Source organism: Rhinolophus ferrumequinum, chromosome 9, assembly GCF_004115265.2.
Source record: "Rhinolophus ferrumequinum isolate MPI-CBG mRhiFer1 chromosome 9, mRhiFer1_v1.p, whole genome shotgun sequence".
NCBI classification, from domain to species: domain Eukaryota; kingdom Metazoa; phylum Chordata; class Mammalia; order Chiroptera; family Rhinolophidae; genus Rhinolophus; species Rhinolophus ferrumequinum.
Window position 1 is genome coordinate 86,377,068 of NC_046292.1, and position 18,987 is coordinate 86,396,054.

An 18,987-nucleotide genomic window follows, 5' to 3' on the forward strand; every position below is an offset into this window, starting at 1 on the left:
TATTTTAGATTCTCCTGCTACTAGTAATGCAAAATTTGATCACTTGGTAAAGGTGGTGAGAGTATCACTCTATTTTAACAGTACATTTCTTCTTAGTAATTGGTGGTGTGGGATATAGCCTTGAGGCTGTATAAATGTCCTATTCCGCCAACAAACTCACACAGTCCTTCACTGAATCTGTTATTATGTTAGAAATTATAAATGATTCTTTAATACTATCATGGCTTTTACACTAATCAGCTATTATAGCACTCATTCTTACCACACCTTTATTTTGTTGTTCCACAATGGAACCAAGGGGTTTTTTAAATTATTGATTTATTAAATTGCTTCTAATTCATTATTACTACTCCGTTACCATCATAATTCTTGTTGATGCTTAAATTGCCCCAAATTTGACCAATGGAAGCCACTTTAAAACACCTTAGGTCTTTTCGACATGTCCCCATTAGTCCTTGAGCACTTTCTTAGACTAACCCAAACTTACTTTGTACATTTCCTACCCAAGACCTGTACTCTCCTTTTTAAATTAGGAGACCTGGAATCAGCCCTCTAGTTTCCTCAAATGGTTTTAACTCCCAGAATCGAATCCCTCTTCTATTGTTTATTTTTATTTTATTCAAGCCTGATGTCAAATCTTTGCTTCCCTTTGCACTTGTATCTACCAGATGAAGAAACAAACTGCGAAGTAAATTTTTTTGTGAACATGACCTACAAAAAAATGGTGATGAGTGTGAAAAGGCAGTACCAGAAAATGTATAAATAGGCCAGTAGCTTCAAGCAGATGTGGGGTAAGTTATGGTGAGTTCTAGAAGTAGTTTATTCATACTCTGCCCACAGTATTTTTCCTTTTTATTTGCATTTTCATAGTTAGCCCAGCAGCCTGGAAAATGTGAGACTATTTGGATGTGAAATGATTTTCACTGAAAAATTCTATGTGTTTCCCTTTTTTGGTGGATGCACTGTGTATGTGAACCAAATCAAAACTCGTGCAGGTCAAGTATGTCCTCTCTCCAGGACATAGCACTTTCTCATCTCAGAGCTTAATGACAACTTTGGCAACAGCTTGGAGGGGCGTACTGGTTCAACCTTGGGAACTGCTTTGCACTGATGCTTGTTAATCTGTTTCATCGTTTTCCTAGAGCAGTCTCCTGCCTTTCTAGGTTAGGCCTCTGTAATGGGATGAACTGTCATCGGCCCCCCCCACCCCAAAAATTTATGTTTAATCTCTAATCCTCAGTGTGACTGTATTTGGAGACATGGTCTTTAAAGGCGGTAATTAAGCTAAATGAGGTTCTAAGAGTGGGGCCCTAATGTGATAGGACTAGTATCCTTATAAGTTGAAGAGATATCAGAGCTCCCTCCCTACTCATCACTGCTTAAAAGCCAGGAGGAGTTGTCACCAAAACCAATCAGGGATGACACCTTGATCTTGGACTTCTACCCTCCAGAACTATGAGAAAATAAATTTGTTTAAGCCACCAGTCTGAGCTATCTCATGGCAGCCAGCGCTACCGTGTTTCCCTGAAAATCAGACCTAGCCGGACAATCAGCTCTAATTGTGTCTTTTGGAGCAAAAATTAATATAAGACCCAGTCTTATTTTACTATAAGTAAAATAATTTTAAATTTTACTATTTATTTTTTTTTAAATTGTACTTAGAGTAAAATAAGACCGGGCGGGTCTAATGTAAGACCCGGTCTTATATTAATTTTTACTCCAAAAGATGCATTAGAGCTGATTGTCCGGCTAGGTCTTATTTTCGGGGAAACACAGTAACACAGCATCCTAGCTCTATCATAAGGAACCTCCTTCATTTTCCCCAACACAGCATTTATCACATATTGTTTTTCTTCCTTTTATATTACAAGGGCTATTTTTGCACTACGTATTCCTACCACAGGATCCACAGCTTCTGGCACAATGCCTGGCATTGAGAAAAACTCAATATTTAGTGAATGAAATTAATTACAAGTCCTCCAGATCGGAAGAGGAGCAAGAAGAGTTAAGACACGAATGCGGTTTTCACCCTAAGTACTAAAAGCCCCAATAATTTAAGTATTATCTTAAGTATGATCTTTTTTGTTCTACACAATTAGCCTTTCGTTTTCCTATTTTCTATCTATAAAATTTGACTGTATTAATTTATACTGACATATGCAAGTTGTCCCACTGATTGCTTTATGTCTTCTATCCCATCTAGAGTGCAAAGGCCTGAAATCAAGAGGCCTCTACATTCTATTGAATCCTCATAACACTTAGCCCAATACTAGATGCAAAATAAGTATTCAGTAGTCATGTTAACTAACGACAAGTGTCTGAATTCCAAGTTTCTCTTTGATCCAAAGAATAGGCTTGTATCTCATAGTCCTTGGGCAGGGAGTCAAGAACTCTTCAGGAACTATATTCATAGATTCAAGGACAATTCTTATAGGGGACAAAATGAAATACTATGTATTTTGAGTATACCCAAAATGTTTTTTTTTAAATATGTTGTTTTTTAAATATTATGATGATGACTTGTGACCATGCTACTTGGTACTCACTGTCCAGAATAAACTAGAACTGGGTATTGACCTCTAGCCTGGCCTCTTTACACAGGCTTCTTTCCAATGACTCTACCTGGTACACAACAGGCACTCAAGAAATGTAGAAAAAACTAACTTCAAAGACCAAATTCTAACAAGAATTCAGAACTAAAATAGTTTGTAAATGGCCTTTCTTAATATGTATTGCATAAACAGGTGGTTTTAGACATATTTTACAATAATCAAAAAGCTGCTGCTAAATGCCCTTGTGTATAGAAACATGTCATTAAATCAAAACACAAAAATTCAAAAGTCTAAAAGTTTATTGCCAGAATAGCAAACTTCATAGACACGTTTTTAAAGTATATCGAAAATGACAAGCAAAATAAACAGAACTTTGATCAAAGAAAAGCAAAGATGGTTATTATGCACATACAGTCAAATTAATACCAAACCAAACAGATACATGGGAGTATATGGGTCATACAATCCACATTCTAAAACTAAAGGAGACTCATTCCAAAATGCTTAGGTTTGGGTCAGTTTTGGGGGGGATGAGGGCTGGAGGTGTAATTTTCTCCCAATACAGAAAATAGAAATACTTAGATAAGAAACAGAATGATGACTAAAATATCAATGACCAGTTTAATTTTCATCCCCAAGAACAGAAATCTGTATTATAGGCCAACAATAAGTTCAAGAAGAATGGATCAAAAATCTAAACACAGAAGAGAAGAAATAAATTCTAAATCCAATTTGTGCTGTCCTTACAACTGATTACCAACTCACATACTCTACATCCAGTGTATTATATTAGTTAAGATGAGCTAAGAAGATAAAAGGCCAGAACAGCCTTTACTATTTGGTTTCAACCATGACTATGTTTGCTTAAGCATAGAAAATTCTATCACTGTACTGCAAGCACTAGATTTTCTTTATTACTTAATAAAGTAAAAATTCATGTAAATGAAGGTATAGTAACAATTTCCAATTGATTACTAGTGCCCAATAGAGCTACTGCTAAAGGAGTAGGAAGAGTAAGTGTAGGAAGAATTCCCTGTTGCATCAAAGCTTCCTCTCCGGGACCCACTGCGCGAACCAGAGCGAGACCCGGAGCGGGAGCCCGAACGGGAGCCAGGGGCAGAAGACATATTATAAGGGCTAGGCAAGCCCTTGGATGAAACAGAGGCGGCCTCCAGAAGGCGTAGGCCGGTGATATCTTCCACCATGGAGCGATTCATAGCATCCTTATAGGATATTTTTAATTTGGTTTTGGGGCAGGTCAGAATTTTGGCATAGCTGCTGGTATCTTGCAGCCTCTGAGATGCTCGGCCGTCAATAAACCCCTTTCTGATGGCTTCTTCCGTGCTTATTCTCCCATGCACTTCCGGGTCAACGAGGCCTCCAGTGAGGTACTGGAACTCCAGGAAGCGCTGACCTGCCTCATAGGGAAGCCATTTTTCTTTCACTGCCTCTGCTGCTGACATCTTCTTTCCCTTCACACCTTCAAAGCCAATGAAAGCTTTCTGAGCAGGCTTCAGCCTGGTGGCCATATCTTGGTCAACCAGGCCCTGGGAGACGGCATCCTTAAGTGACATCTTCTGACCGGTGGTTGGGTGGATGATGCCACCTGTGCAAGCCTGAGCTTCCAGAAGCCTCTGCCCAGTGATGCTATCCACAATGCCCCGCTCTATACCTTCTGTAATGGAGATCTTCTCCAGGTTTTCCGTGTCAAAGATGGCTGCAATAGGGCTCAGTTCTTCCAGGGATTCAGACAGAGAGCTGCTCTTGATGGTTAAATTCCTGACACTGGATATGGTAGAAATCTTACTTACTGACTCATGTCGGGAGTTGCTGAAAACATCATCACTGACACTGACACCCATGCCACTGCTGCTGCCAACACCATTTTTCAAGGAGATCATATCAGCAAACTGAGTGAGGCTGAGGCTGCCAGATCGGTACTGATCAAAGAACTTCTTGTCAACAAGGCCCTTATCAATAGCATCTTGGATATCATACTGACTGCCTGTCTTCCTGTCTACCAGGACCACCCTAGTGGAGCCATCAGATCCAGTAATGGTTATTTCTTCCCACTCACACTCCTGCTCACACAGTTCTTTGAAGGTTTCATAATCTATAAGGCCCTTCTTGTAGGCCTCCTGAACAGACATCTCCTTGTTGGTTTCTGGGTCGACGATGACCACTCTACGTTTCCTGAGGGTATTCTTCTGTGATGTCTGCACCAGTTTCTTCTTTTCTTTCAGAGGCAGTAGACAGAGCCCCGTTTCCTCATCCTTGATGCATCTTTCTTTTAGTTGCAGATAGGTAAGATTTTCTTCAGTGTTTGGATCAAAAAATCCTTTTGTGTCATCGCTTGGATCTGAGAGAATCTCACTGAGTTCCTCATTAAAGTAGCCCCTCTTGTATGCCATGTCCACTGGCAATCGATGGCTCTCCTTCGGGTCGATGATCCCACCGGTGGCAATCTGTGCTTCTAACAAGCGAATGCCATGGCCCTTCTCGATGAGTTCCTTGTTCATGGCTTGGAACAAAGAGATGATGTTTCCCGTTTCAGGATCATTATACCCAGTGACAGCTCGTTCTGCAGACAGGAGCTTCTCTTTGAACTCAATACCCACCAGGCCTCTTTTATAGGCTTCCTCCACTGGTAACCTCAAGTTGCTAACAGGATCCACTATAAAGCCAGTAGCTGCTTGGGCTTCCAGCAACTCCAGAGCAGTACCAGGTCGGACCAAGCCAATTTTCATGGCCTCATAAATGCCAAGCTTCTGCTTTGTGGTCTCATTGTATATGCCTGCTATGCAGCTTGAACCCTGAAGGAAGTCCTTAATTCTCTCACCAACCTCATCATAAGAAATTCGACCCGATTCCAGTTCATTTACAGTGGATAGTCCCAATATACCAGAATCTACCAGCTCAGTGACAGTCACAGGTTGCCTGATTCCTTGGAAGGACATACTTCTCTTCTGTACCGACAGCAAGAGCAGACCAGTGTGAGGTTCGATTCTGCACCGTTCCCTCAACTGCATGTAACTGACCTTCTTTTCAGTGACTGGATCAACAAAGTTTTTCTGACTATCTCGGGGATCATTTAGGGCCCGATACAAATCTCTGTCAATCAGCCCACGGGCTAAAGCTGTATCTTTTGGCAAAAAGACACTGTTCACGGGGTCCACTACACCCCCTGAAGCAATCTGGGCTTCCAACAGACGCATTCCGGTCTCTCTATCAATCAAATTTTTCTTGATGGCTTCTGAAAGAGATACTGTCTTGCCTGAAAATGGGTCATTAAAACCCGTGACAGCTTTTTCTGCTGTATATATCTGCTCACGGTCATCGAAGTCGATGAGGTCCCGAGCTATTGCATTGTCAACAGTCAGCTTCTCATTCCTATGGGGATCAATTATACCACCTGTAGCTGCCTGGGCCTCCAGAAGCATGACTGTGGATTCTGGAGTGATTAATTTCTTTCTCCTGGCCTCTACCAAAGAGTACTTTTCCTTAGGAGAAACAGAAGCTCCAGCGATAGCTCCTGCACCCCGAAGGAAAGGCTGGATTTCAGAAGCAACTTCTTCCACTGACTTTTTCCCCTTCAACAGTTTGTCCAAGGTTGTTTTGTCAATCAACTGGCACTCATAGAGCTGCATCGCCGTCACCTTCTTCCTCAGTCCATCAAACACCAGCTTGGAGGAGTCCACAGTCCATTCACATTCAGTCTGGGTCTCCCGATGGGATCCGTATGGGCGCTGTTTGAGTTTGTCGATTTCCCTCTGAAGTCGGGAGCGTTCTGTTTCCAACTGTGACTGTGTCTCCCTGGTAGAGTCCTCCAACTTTCGCCTACACCTCTCTTCAATTCTCTTGATCTCCGCTTGGAGTCTTTCAATCTCACTCCTAAGGCTGTTCTTCTCTCTCTCGCTCTTTTCTCTTTCTGACTCTATCTTCCTAATAGCCTCTTCCTTGCGGGAATATTGAGTTTTCCACTGATTCAGGTCATTCTGGATTTGCTGTTTCTCACACTCCAGGCGCTGTTTCACCCTACTTTCTGTCTCCAGAGTTGCTTTCATACGGTTCAGTTCATCCTCCAGCCTCTGCAGCCTGATCTTATCTTGTTCCAGAACTTTGATTTTCACCAGAAGGCTCTCTCTTTCCTGCACCACCTGCGTGCACTGGTTCTTTGATTCATGAATCCTATTTGATGCCTAGAATTTAAAAAGAAAGAAATGGGGGGAAAATGCTTTAATTATATCATATGACTACCATAATTTAACCTCTTTTCCTACTTTTTAAAACTTGTTTACTTACTTTCCCTTTCTCTGTTTCTTCCTGGATATACTATTATTTTATTATAGTACAAGTTTATGAAAAAATTCTGCAGATATATGTTGCCACTTTGATAAATGGCTTCATATGTACTATTTTTTTCCATTAAAAATCTAGGAGAAGTTGTAGACCTGTCTTATTCTTAACAATAATTATGGTTTGAAAAAATATGGGGATTTTTGTTCCAGGTAATTACACCTGCTATACTTACAGTTCACCTGTTACAGCTATACTAACATGTTTAAAAAGCAATAAAATTCTATGGATATATATACACACCCCACACCCAGCCCCACACAAATATTGTCTGTCTGCAGAAGTCAAATGTATTAGAAGTTAAAGAAGTTATTTTTAAATTAGGGGTTAAAAAAATAAAAGCCAAACAAAAAGGGCCATGAGCAAGACAACAGAATAATGCGTGCAGAAAAATCATGTAAGCAAGAGAGAAAAAGTGATTTTAAAATTGCATAGAAAATGCCTATAACATGGCTTTTCTTTAGGAAAACTTTAATAGCTCACTAAGAGCTATCTTCTAGAAAACAGAGAGAAACACTCAGAGGAAGTGATCTTAGATGTTATACCCGTGCTAAAAGTTCTGAAAGCAGGGCCAAACACGGGTTATACACAGATTGGCATTTGATGCTGTGACAGAATAGAAATTTCTCGGGAGCAGTTGTCTGGATGATGACAGATAGTAGTACAGTGAGGAAAAGTAAAATTAGACTTTCTGCAAGCATCAGGAGCAAGGGCACAGTTCAGGTAAGATGGCAATGGGGTGAATTATTAGAGAGACAGTAAAGCTGTGATCAAATGTTTGTTAATACCTCTAAAGCCTGCTTTTGGAATTGCTCAATTTCCTGTCTCAAATTTTCCCTCTCTCTCTGTAAATCGTTAATCAGCCCCTGCAGTTCCAGGGTTCGGTTGTTGCTGATCTGCAGTTCGCTCCTTAGTTCAGAGATAGTCGTGTTTTTATCACTATCAACTTCACTTCGGCTCCGTCTGAGGTCATCGTATTCCAGCCTCAGGTTCCGTAGTTCTTCCTCCAACATCAAATGCTCCTTGGTCAGGTTCTCTGTGAGAGACTGCAGCCTCTCGATTTCTATTTTGCTTTCATTTAAGCATCTGCTTTTATCTTCTATTGCCTTCTGGAAATGCTCATTCCTCAAGTGAGCCTGTTTGACATTTTCTTGTTCCTGGAGCAACTGCCGCTTCAGGGCCTCAACCTCCAAGGAGAGCCTCCTCAGCTCTTCCTGGGTCCTCTGCTTCTCCCTCAGGTGGCCATCCAACACGTCCCTCTGCTGCCGAAGTTCGTCCTCGCTTCTTTTCTTAACAATGGACACCTGCTCCAGCTGCTGGGTCAGGCTGGTGATTTTTACCGCTTGCTCTTTCAAAGACCTCCGCATGCCTTCCAGCTCCTCCTCTAGCTGCTTCCTCTTGGAGGAGTCTTCTGAGGCTGTCCTCTTCAGCCAATTCAGCTCATCTTCCACTTTCTGCTTCTGCAACTGCAAGTCTTTCAGAGAATTCTGGAATCTGGCGATGTCCTGGTCCTTCACGGATCTCTCCTGGGAAATCCTTTCGTAGTCAATTTTCAAGCGCGTTAGTTCTTTCTCCTGAACCTTCAATTTGCTTATCGTCTCTGTTGCACTACTATTTGCTTTCTGCAGGTCATACTGGACCCTTTGTAATTTAGCGTTTTCATCTTCCAGGCATTTCCGTTCATTTGTTTCTGTTTCTACAAGTTGTTTTAACCTTTCTATCTCCTTGTTTTTATCCTGGATCGTCTTGGCAGCATCGTCAAGAGACTGCTTATATCTAAGGCTCTCTTCTGTTCGAATCTGAGTGACCTGTCTCAGCTCGATCTCCAGCTGCTGCTTTCTTTGAGACAACTCCGAGCCAGTGGACTTCTGCTGCTGGACATTTTCTTCAACCCTCCTGAGATTCTCGGTGGTCTGGACTAAGGTGTTCTTCAGCCTCTTTATTTCTTCAGATAGGCTCCTGTTTTCTCGGGTGAGGTTGTCTATCTGGGCTCGGTAACCACTGGTGTCCTCTTCCTTCTGCATGGTGAGCTGGTGGATGGTGGTCTTGGTGATGTTGATCTCTGTCTCAAACTGGTTTTTTAAGCTAATGATTTCCTCATCGTAACTGTTTCTTACCTTAGCCAGTTCATTTTCATATTCCCAGCGGCGCTTGGCCTCCTCCTGAAACTCAGCCTTAAGTCTTTCAATCTCCTTATTTTTGTCCTGAATGGTCTTTGCAGCCTCCTCCAAGGACTGCTTGTGTCTTGCATTCTCCTCAGAGCGCTGCTGGATGACCTGCTTAAGTTCTATCTCCAGATGCTGCTTCTTTTGCATAATCTCAGAGCCACAGGCTTTTTGCTGAAGGGCATTTTCCTCAGCTCGCCTTCGCTGCTCAGTGGTCTGCAGGATGCTGTCATTCAGCCTGACAATTTCATCCTTCAGATCGCGATTTTCCCTTGACAGTCTATCAAGCTGATTTCTAAGATTTTTGGAATCATCCTCTTTTTGCATGGATATCTCCTTCATGGTGGTCTTCGTAATGTTAATCTCTGTTTCAAACTTGTTCCTTAAATTACTCATCTCCTCATTATAGTGGTTTCTTACCTTTGCCAGCTCATTTTCATATTCTCTCTTCCGGGCGCTCTCCTCCTGCAGAAGAACCCTCAACCTTTCTATCTCGAACTCCTTCTCCTTGATGGTTTTCTCAGACTCTATTTTTTGCCAGCCAAGGCTCTCCTTTTCACATTGCCTTGCTTTCTGCAGCTGGTCATAGTCATTTTTCTGTTGGTCAAATCTGTCTTCCACAGTCTTTCTTCTTCTCTTTTCATCTTCAATCTCATAAGTAAGTCTGGTGATCTTCTCGTTGAGCTCTTTTATTTGGCTATAGCACTTGTCTAGATTTTGCTTAGCTGCCTTTCCATCCAACTCAGCTTGTCTCTTCAGTTCCTCCAGGCTCACAAGCTTTGCTTTGAACTGGGAACACTCTGTCTGGTATTTCTGCAGGTTCTGATCCAGGAATTTGTTTTTATTGCAGTTTTCAGAGTTGGCATCTCGGGCCAGTCTGAGCTCCTCTTCCAAAACTTCAATCTTGGTATTTTTCAGCTGTGAGAGTGAAATGAGAGATACGTTGAAAGAAAAACACCTCATATCACAAGAACGAAGCAGTTGTACTTTCCCCCTCCCAGACCAATGTACATTCTCATTTCTCTTTACACACATATGCATGCACACACATGCACCTACAGACACACAAGCACACGCACGAGCACACACACGCATCACAGATATAAGCACACACATAAAGAGTGATATAAGCCAAAAACTACTTCACAAAAATTCAAGAAATCTGTATTTTCCTTATAATTCTTCTATCAACTGCTTGCATGATCTTAGCAAATGATATATCTTTGAGTTTCAGCTTCCTCATCTATAAATGAGGTAATTTCTTCCAAGATCAAAAGATTACAATTTCATAAATCATGTTTCCTTTATTTCAAGTATAAAGTAAGTTTCCATATAAACTTTATTCAAGTATTAGAAATGAAAAATAAATTAATCACCCCACATGACAAACTCAAATGCAGCCAGTCCAGGATGTTTATTCGTAATTTAACACAAAGGTATAAAGATAATTCCTTGACCAAACATTGAATGAAATTACTGGTTTGGGGCAAGGTAAATTAGCTGTAATTATGCAAATATTACCTAAATCCATTTAGAGCATGGGACAAACCCCAGGCTTCCCAGAAAACTATATTGTACTAACTGTGTAGAGGAAATACAGTTTTACCAGTTAAGTATGTCCAAATCCATGTTATAATGAGGCAGGAATAATAAGGTTCTATCCCATTTTATTTTTTGATGCTCCAAGGAAATAAAGTAAATTACCTTCAGATCTTCCAAACTCTTCAGCATCTCACTTAAGAATCTGTAATAGTCTCCAGACCTTGTAAGTAGTTCTATGTACCGAGCATGCATATCTGAAGCCTTGGAGAAAAGGAACAAAAAGGGGAAAAAAAGATATTACATTCCAAAGCAGTCCTATGCAAGTTGACAGATTTTGTTTACTAAAACAGTAAAATAGTAAAATTATAATTTAAAGAGTGAATTCCCTTCTTCCATGCGTGCTAATGCCAAATTCTAGAAGTACAACAAAACAGAGAGCTAAAGACATTGTATTCATCCTCATCATTCCAAGGTGTTTCCCCTAAATCATCTGACAGGTGATGTTCTCTGACATCTTTGGGAAGAAGCTGTCTTTTAAACATCCACTAAATATTCCACTTTTTAAAAGTCTCTGTCATTAAACCAAGAGCCCAATTTCTGCAAAGACTCTAATATACAAATTCAGACTTCTACAGATAATTTCCTAAAATGCATCACATATTGAATAGAAGGTACATAACCTACTATTCAACCTTTTTGAGTAGAACCCTTTTTGAACTCAACCCATCAAAGAGATGAATTCAAGGATTATAGGGAAGACAGGAAGAGGACAGGGAATAGAGAAGAGGAAGAAGGTAGGGTGAGCCCTCAGAGATATGTAATGATGTGTATACCTCTTGCAGAATCATCCCAGAAGGAGACTGAACCATAGTCCTCTTGATAGGTATGTTCAGTAGAGTTTCCAGTCCTGAGGTATACGAGGCCAGCTGGAGTTCGTAATCCTGCAGAATAATGAAGTTGAAGAAAAACATAACGAATGAACTTAAAAGGAGTCACTGACAGCTACAATTCCACAGTTTCAAATCATCAAGCTCTATTTCTAATGACCAACCCCAAAGGCTATTATGTGCAGCTAATGCCCAAGCAGCTAATATTATATTATTAAGCCAAGCAGTACATCTTTATAGCTAACTGGAGAATTTTGCACAACTACCAGTCTAAAGAATGAAGATCAGACAATTCCCACAGATATTGCCAATGTGTGATGAATTCAAGTTAATGGATAACAAATGCTTGTGGTTTGTTCAGGAGAGAATAAATAAAATCCATATAAACTAATCTTCAATTAGTTTATAATCTTGAAAGTGAATCAGAAAATAATGCAGTTAATAATATTCTAGATGAAATACCAACATTCTTTGTAAAACCAGCATACCTTAATTGAATTCGCACAAAGTTCAGCAATTTTTTGTACTTCTTCTGATTTGTCTCGTTTGCCAGAAATTTCACCATGCAAGTTCTATATAAAAAATGAAATATTTACAAATGTTAAAGTGCATAAATATTTTTAAATAAATGTTATTTCATTCTTTCATCACTGTTATTTTATTCCTTCAGTTTATTACTACATGCACTGACCTCGTATTTTCACAGTTAAATCTTAGGAGATGAACATGTTTTTCTATTCAGAAAAGAGAAAGAAGGTCTTCAACTCTTATTATCTACCTAAGAAGTTACCTTCTAGTCAGTACTCTTTTCTGGTCCTTTCCCCTCAGTTTATAAAGACATTTTACTACATACAACATTATATTATTTCTATGTTCATAATTGCATTTCTTTGTAAATACCTCAATTGTTTTTCCTCTGGGCAGTCTTTAAGCATTTACAAAACGGGTTAGTAATATTAAATATTTATCATTTCAAACCCAGGCACTGCTTTGAAAACCAGAGACAAATACAGCTTACACCCAAATAATTTCAAAACAGCTATGAAATGACAACTTGGTTTATACCTTCTGTTCATTCAAAAATCGCATGACTGTGTTGGAATCTCCAAACTTCATGGATTCTAAGGAATCTTGGCGGCGTTTGGCATCGTAGAGCCACTTGCAGAAAGCCTGATAGTTATCACGATAATTCCTCAGTTGCTTGATTTGTTTCTCCAGGTCCCATAATCTAGGGAAAACACAGATAAAATTATTAAAATTGTTAAAGCACTGCCTCCATTCTCAAAGTATTTAACAAAGTGACCATATGATCCAGCAATTCCATTTGGTATATACCCAAGAGAAATGAAAACATACCTCCACACAAAAAGTTATATATGAATGTTCATAGCAGCATTTTTCATGATAGTCAAAAACTGGAAACAACCCAAATATCCATTAACAGATGAAAGAATAAACAAAATGTGTCATAGCCATACATGGAATGTTATTCAGCCATCAAAAGAAATGGAGTACTGAAACATCCTACACCGTTTAGGAGCCTTGAAAACATTATGCTGAGTGAATAAAGCCAGTCACAGACAACCATATATTATATGATTGCATTTATATGTCCAGAATAGGCAAATCTACAGAGACAGAAAGTAGACTGGTGGTTGCCTGGGGCTAGGGGTATCGGAAGCAGTGACTGCTAGTGGGTAGAGGGTTTCTTTTTTGGGGTGATGAAAATGTTCTAAACTTAGATTGTGGTGATGGTTACATAATTCTGAATAATAAAAACCATTGAATTGTGCATTTCAAATGGGTGAATTGTATTAACATGTGAATTTTATATCAATAAAGATATTTTTAGAAAGCACTGTTAGTAAAATGAGCCACGAACAAGATTCCGGAGATTTTTTTCTTAAACCTTCACTTGCAGTAAAAGATTTAATTTTCATAAACTTTTAGAGAACATTCACTCAAAGCTTCTGCTTCTTCCAATAGTCATAACGAGAGTTTATGGGACACAAAAGGGCTTGATCAACGGTTTCCGCTATTTCCCTAAGAACCTCGACGGCACCTCGCATGGGTTGATTCAAGCTTGGCTACTGTGATGTACTCTCTCTCCATTTCCCACCAAGCTGTCCACAGGAAGCCCATAAATAGAACACCTACTATGCCTAACTTATACACACAACCAAAACCACGATTTTTTTTATGGTGATTATTTCAAGTGACATTATTTTGGGAACAACCAAATGGGAGGAAAGTACAGAAGGAATGTGGCATACCTGTAGTCTATCTGTTTATCTATTCTTTGCCAGCGATCTCCCAGCTGTGTGACTTTTTCATTGAACTTGCCCAGATCCAGGTCATAAAGTTGATACTGCTGAGAAGTCTGGGAGTGGATTTGCTGGGCTTTCTGCAGTTCTGTCTTCATGGTGGCCAACAATGATTTCTTCAAGTTCAAGTCATTTTTAATTTTCTGTCGTAAGAGAAAAAGTACAAATTCATCTCATCTCCTACTTGATGCTACACTGACAGTCACCAAATGCAAAAATTTTATAAAACCCTTTAGAATATTCGTACTTTAAAGTGATAACAATCAGTTCAAGAAAATATATTTACTGGTTGCATTTCCCAGTATTTGAGTCAGTAATCTGGTTCCTTGTGCTACCCCATTAAAAAGGATTCAATGTACAAATTAATTTCAGAAATGCTAAATATCACACTCCATTCCATTCCTGAATAATTGTAATATATATTAATGTATCAATGGTTCTGAGAAGTCCTATGGTGAAGAAACCAGTTTAACTATGTTTAATTAAGCATTCCCCAAACTAATCTCACCACAAATTACTTTCTCACATAGTTCCTGCTCACACGCTCTGAAAAACAGTGTACTAGAGATTAACAATTGACATCAATGTGTGGCCAACGAAATTTGGTAGTCCTCGAAACTCATGAAAACTCAGCGCAGGTTTATAATTAGGAGCTGAGTCCTGGATTATTTTCCGTAAACTGGGCTACTGTTAACATCCTTTCACATTACCTTCAGTCCACAGCGGTAAGCCTCCACTTTATCCAGATCCAGGCAAACAGTTTCCTCCTCAGTGAGTCTAGCTTCGTAAACCTTTAACATGTCCTCTGTTTGGAGAATAGCCTGGAGTAATGATCTCACTGTACATAAGCTGTAAAAAGCAAAAGAGGCAAATAATATTGTGGTCATTTCATTAAACTTTGGACATTAGCTCCTGCCACTATTAATGAAAGAAAACAATATTAAAGCAGATAAAATTTTATTTTGCCTAGTTTATAAGCTGCAGGAGCAATGTATTTTTTTTCCCTCTGTCATGTTTCAGACCACCATTTTGCATTAACTGAAGAATTCCAAGTTCTGGCCCTTAGAGTATAGCTTAGCTGTAAGATACGTTAGATCGCAGAACAGTGAAATTAACACCCTTGGCTAGAAGATCCTTTCTCAAAAGCACAAAAGAATGTAAGTAAGCCTCCAGTGAAAAGAGAAACTGTCAGGCAAAGGCTCTGGCAAGCCATGCATATAATGCAAATGAAGTCTGACAAAGTGAAGCTAAAACAAAGCAAAATACCTGAGATCAGCATTAGTTGGGATTACCTGTTTAGGTAGCCATCTGTAACGCCATTGATATTTTCCAGTTTCTGAAACAGCCCAAATACCTCATTCTGTAAATAGCAGTATTTTTCTGAACCTCTGAAGTTAGCTAGCATATCTTTAAGCTGATTGAGAACTTCAGCAATTGCTTGAGAATCATTCTGCACACCCTGTCAAAAAAGAAGGAAAGCTCTTTTGATTTAGCTGTATCATTCTTACGATCATTTTTGTCCTTACAAAGTTCAATAAATGTAAAGGATTCAAGCAAGAGATTGACTTGACCTCTCACTTCCTTTTTCAGGAAGGCCTGATCAGCACTGTGTAACTGTGACCCTCTTACTTAGAATACATACCTGGGACATTCCGGTATAGTGCCCAGGCTTATCTGGGCAGACGAGATCACTGAGCTATTAAGCGAAACACCTGGGCTATAGTCCTAGCTCTGTCGATGGCTTTGAGACTCTACTTCACCTACCAAATCTCTTAGTGTCAGTTTCCTGTCCATAAGTAAGGATAATTCCACCTGTCTAACCCATATCATAGGTTGTTTTGGGCAGAAGCCGAATTATTGTTTGTGAAAACTTTTGAAATGAACAAAGATATAGCACAAAGGAAGAACCCGGTAGCCTGACTCAGCAACCCACAAAGGTGGCTTAATCCCCAGCTTGATAAACTTCTATAAATTTGGAAGCATGGGAAAGAAAAAAAGAAATTGTGCCCAAATCCTGTTTTCTTGAAAATTAATGTTTCTTGCATACAAATACTTAAACCAAGAAGTTTTTTAATTAGTTTGCAGATAAATATAAATATACTGACAATCAGGCAAAATATTAATGGATACCTACCTTTAGCTCATTTATTTTCACTGTGATATGGTGAGAAGACCCTTGGTCAGCCTGAAGTATGTTTTTAAGAGTCATTCTGACCTCGCAGAGCTCCATCTGCCTGCGAATCTTCTGGAGCTCTATCAGCATCCACGTTTCTTGCTTGTCATTTTCTCTGTTGGTTTCAATTACTTTATTATGGTTGACGTCTTGGCAGGAACCAACATGAGTGATTTCAGTTGTGGTTACTGTGAAAATATGTTAGGACCACAAAAATCAGAGAATTCCCAGTTAGAAGGGTGTTAGGCCTCAAAAAAATCCATACTCCATGATAGTGTAGCTACTTCCTCTGCTTTGATTCAGAAAATTTAGTGTATAAATAAATGACTTTTGGCACATTATTTTTCAAAGAAATAATTCTGAAACTAGTTTTATGCCAACTACTTCCTTTTTACAGAAACTGCATGTAGGGTTGATACAAAGAGAAGGATGCTCCCGACTGACCTGTCTGGTGCTGGGGGTGCCCAGGGAGCTGGATAACCAGTGTCTGGTAGTGCTTCTGGGCGTCCGTGAACTGAGACTGCATTTTCCGTTTGTCGTCATCTCCAAACATCTCTGAGCCTTGGCTGTTTCTGATGAACTCTTGGTAATGTAATTCAAGGTCAGATATTGTCTTCATGTAATCTTCCTGCCGCATTGTTTTCAGCTGGAAGTAAACCAGGTAGAAGTGACTTATGGTGGCCCCCGTAGTGTGACCAGGGAAAAGTTTGCTGGGAAGTACCCTGTGCTAGATGGGGCTTGAGGCAACGCTCACCCTGGGACCATGGAAATACAAAAGGTCTTTGAGGGGTAGAGATTGCCCCTATGAAACATAACAATGGGCTCTCAGTTTTCTTTTGCTACACAATTTTATTCTTCAAAGGAAGTACTCAGAAGCTCCAAACATAAAGCAGATTCTCTGACTAAAAAGAGAGAAGGTCAAGGGGAGCCAAAATTGACCCATTTCGTGCCCCTCTCCTCACTGCCACCCTACTCATCCCAAGACGGTCCCCTCACCTGGGATTCCTGCACCCCAATTTGATTACCACTGATCTTCAGTAACTAAAGCTTTGGTGTTCATCCAAGAATTCTTTTACTTCTGTGATATCCAGTCAGTAATTTATAACCTAACTTTCCATTACATCTAAGGAGAATAGAATCCAGGATACTATAGGACCCCGTGCCTTCCCCACAGGTACTACTGTCTTGTCAAGTAACGAATTTCTCTCATAACCAGCTACATGTGAATTCCTCCCATTCTGTGTCAGACAGGCCAGAAACTCTATGGCAGGCTGAGCTGGTTCTCCTGATGAGCTACGACAGCATCAGCTACACCGCTAGAAGGTCTGCGGGTGGAAGCATGCAGGGTAGGGAGCAGCCTGGCTGGTCCTGGGGACCTACCTTGGCAATAGTCATGGCCCTGATTTTCTCGATGTCAATCATGCAATAGTGCCAGGAAACCAGGCTCTTCATGTTGATGTAGAGCTGGTTCCACAGAGCCAAGATGGCTTCGTAGTACTGCTCGATCCTAGGCAGCACAAAAGGAAATCACGGCTGTCAAACTGTATCCCAAATGGGAAACCTGGACACGCTTACCTGAACTCACAAAAAAACTAAAACTCGAACTAAGAGAGGAAGGGGCAAATGGATAATTTTCAAAACATTCAACAGTTCAGGGCATTTGGACTGAGTTACTCCCCCAAAGTACATTCTCAATGACCTACATTAGTACAGATAGTGAGAATCATTTTGATCAAAATAGTATAATTTTTTTTTGTTGTGTGTTGTTTGCTGAACACACTTTTTAACTGACAGAAGTCTACTACTGACTGGGTGGGGCACCAGGGAGAAAGCGGTTGGGAATGAGCTTAGAAATTAGCATTTGGGGCTCATTATGCAACCCTCCCTATTCTGAAGGTGGCTGAAGATTTCCATGACTGAAGGTTTAGAAGAATCTGCCATGGACCATCTGTAAAATGAACGCTCCACCTATTGATGAGCAAATATTGACATGGGGCATTTTATACTTGTGGCTACATGCAAAATTACTGATTGTCTAAGAAGGGAAGAACTTTGAAATAATGCCTTTAAAGTATATAACAGGATTATATAGTCCAGTGCTCCTACAATCAGACATTCTTTTCATCCTCCCTTAAAAACTAGAGTATCTTTAACATAGAATTGTAAGATAATGTTAAGGGACCTTCGTGAGGTTCCTTTGGGGTGTGAGGTTATCATAGGGAACCGTGTGTCTAAGTATCTTCTAGAAGCATTTGCCCTATTTCTCTCCACTCTCGTTCATGTCATGGCTACTAGAAACTTCAACAACTTACTTGCCAGCGAGGTCCACGGCCAGGGGATTCGGCGGAGGAATAATCAGACTAACGGAAGGAACGAGCATGTCCACGCCTCCTGGGCCCGTCACATACCACTTGCTGCGCTCATTGTTGTCCTTCAGGATGCACTCATCCCCTTTGTGCACAATTTTCTGTAAGGCAAGCAACCCCATCCGTATTGTGGCTTTATGCATGAGTACACATTTGTATCTTTCTTCTCAACGATACAAATAGAGATGAAAACATGCAAGCTGTCTGAGCTTTTTATCTTATTCTTTTTTCCTCACGTGAAGATAATCTGTACATAACCCAGCAACACTGATGCTTTAAATAATACATGTGAGCCTGAAAAGTGTGTATAAAGTGAATTAGGTGAAGCAACTTTCCAAAGATAGCCTGGGGAATCCATCCATAAAGTGAAAAGTCCTTTTGTAAAGCAAAAACTCAATCCACGGCTTTTCTATGTTTGTGAGCTCATGTTTTATTATTAGAGTTTAGTGTGAGGGAGTCACTTGTCTCATTCATTTGCTCTCAAAATTTTAAAACAAAAATAAAAAAGTTCTGGTATCAGGTCTTCAGAAAAGCAACTTTCTAAATTAACTCCATCACCTAAATAGCTTCTTTTCTAAATTAACTCTATATAGCTCCTTAAAATGAGTATTTAAAATATGAC

At 40.0% G+C, this 18,987-nt stretch overlaps 1 protein-coding gene across 3 annotated transcripts in view; it reads right to left on the reverse strand.

The window, feature by feature from the left end:
* Nucleotides 1–2,850: 2,850 nt before the first annotated feature.
* DSP (desmoplakin) overlaps nucleotides 2,851–18,987 on the reverse strand; it is a 41,026-nt gene continuing 24,889 nt past the window's right edge. Inside the window, exons 12-24 of one of the 3 annotated variants that reach the window (XM_033113599.1) lie at nucleotides 18,312–18,466; nucleotides 17,380–17,506; nucleotides 16,444–16,645; nucleotides 15,961–16,187; nucleotides 15,119–15,285; nucleotides 14,537–14,675; nucleotides 13,776–13,969; nucleotides 12,568–12,730; nucleotides 11,991–12,074; nucleotides 11,449–11,556; nucleotides 10,778–10,876; nucleotides 9,494–9,991; nucleotides 2,851–6,751 (exon numbers count right to left, since the gene is read on the reverse strand). In XM_033113599.1, the coding sequence (XP_032969490.1) occupies nucleotides 3,527–6,751; nucleotides 9,494–9,991; nucleotides 10,778–10,876; nucleotides 11,449–11,556; nucleotides 11,991–12,074; nucleotides 12,568–12,730; nucleotides 13,776–13,969; nucleotides 14,537–14,675; nucleotides 15,119–15,285; nucleotides 15,961–16,187; nucleotides 16,444–16,645; nucleotides 17,380–17,506; nucleotides 18,312–18,466 (5,388 nt within the window). In that variant the 3' untranslated portion in view covers nucleotides 2,851–3,526. Of the gene's footprint in view, nucleotides 6,752–7,696; nucleotides 9,992–10,777; nucleotides 10,877–11,448; nucleotides 11,557–11,990; nucleotides 12,075–12,567; nucleotides 12,731–13,775; nucleotides 13,970–14,536; nucleotides 14,676–15,118; nucleotides 15,286–15,960; nucleotides 16,188–16,443; nucleotides 16,646–17,379; nucleotides 17,507–18,311; nucleotides 18,467–18,987 lie in introns of all 3 variants that reach the window. The other 2 variants (XM_033113598.1, XM_033113597.1) reach the window with 2 other exon arrangements.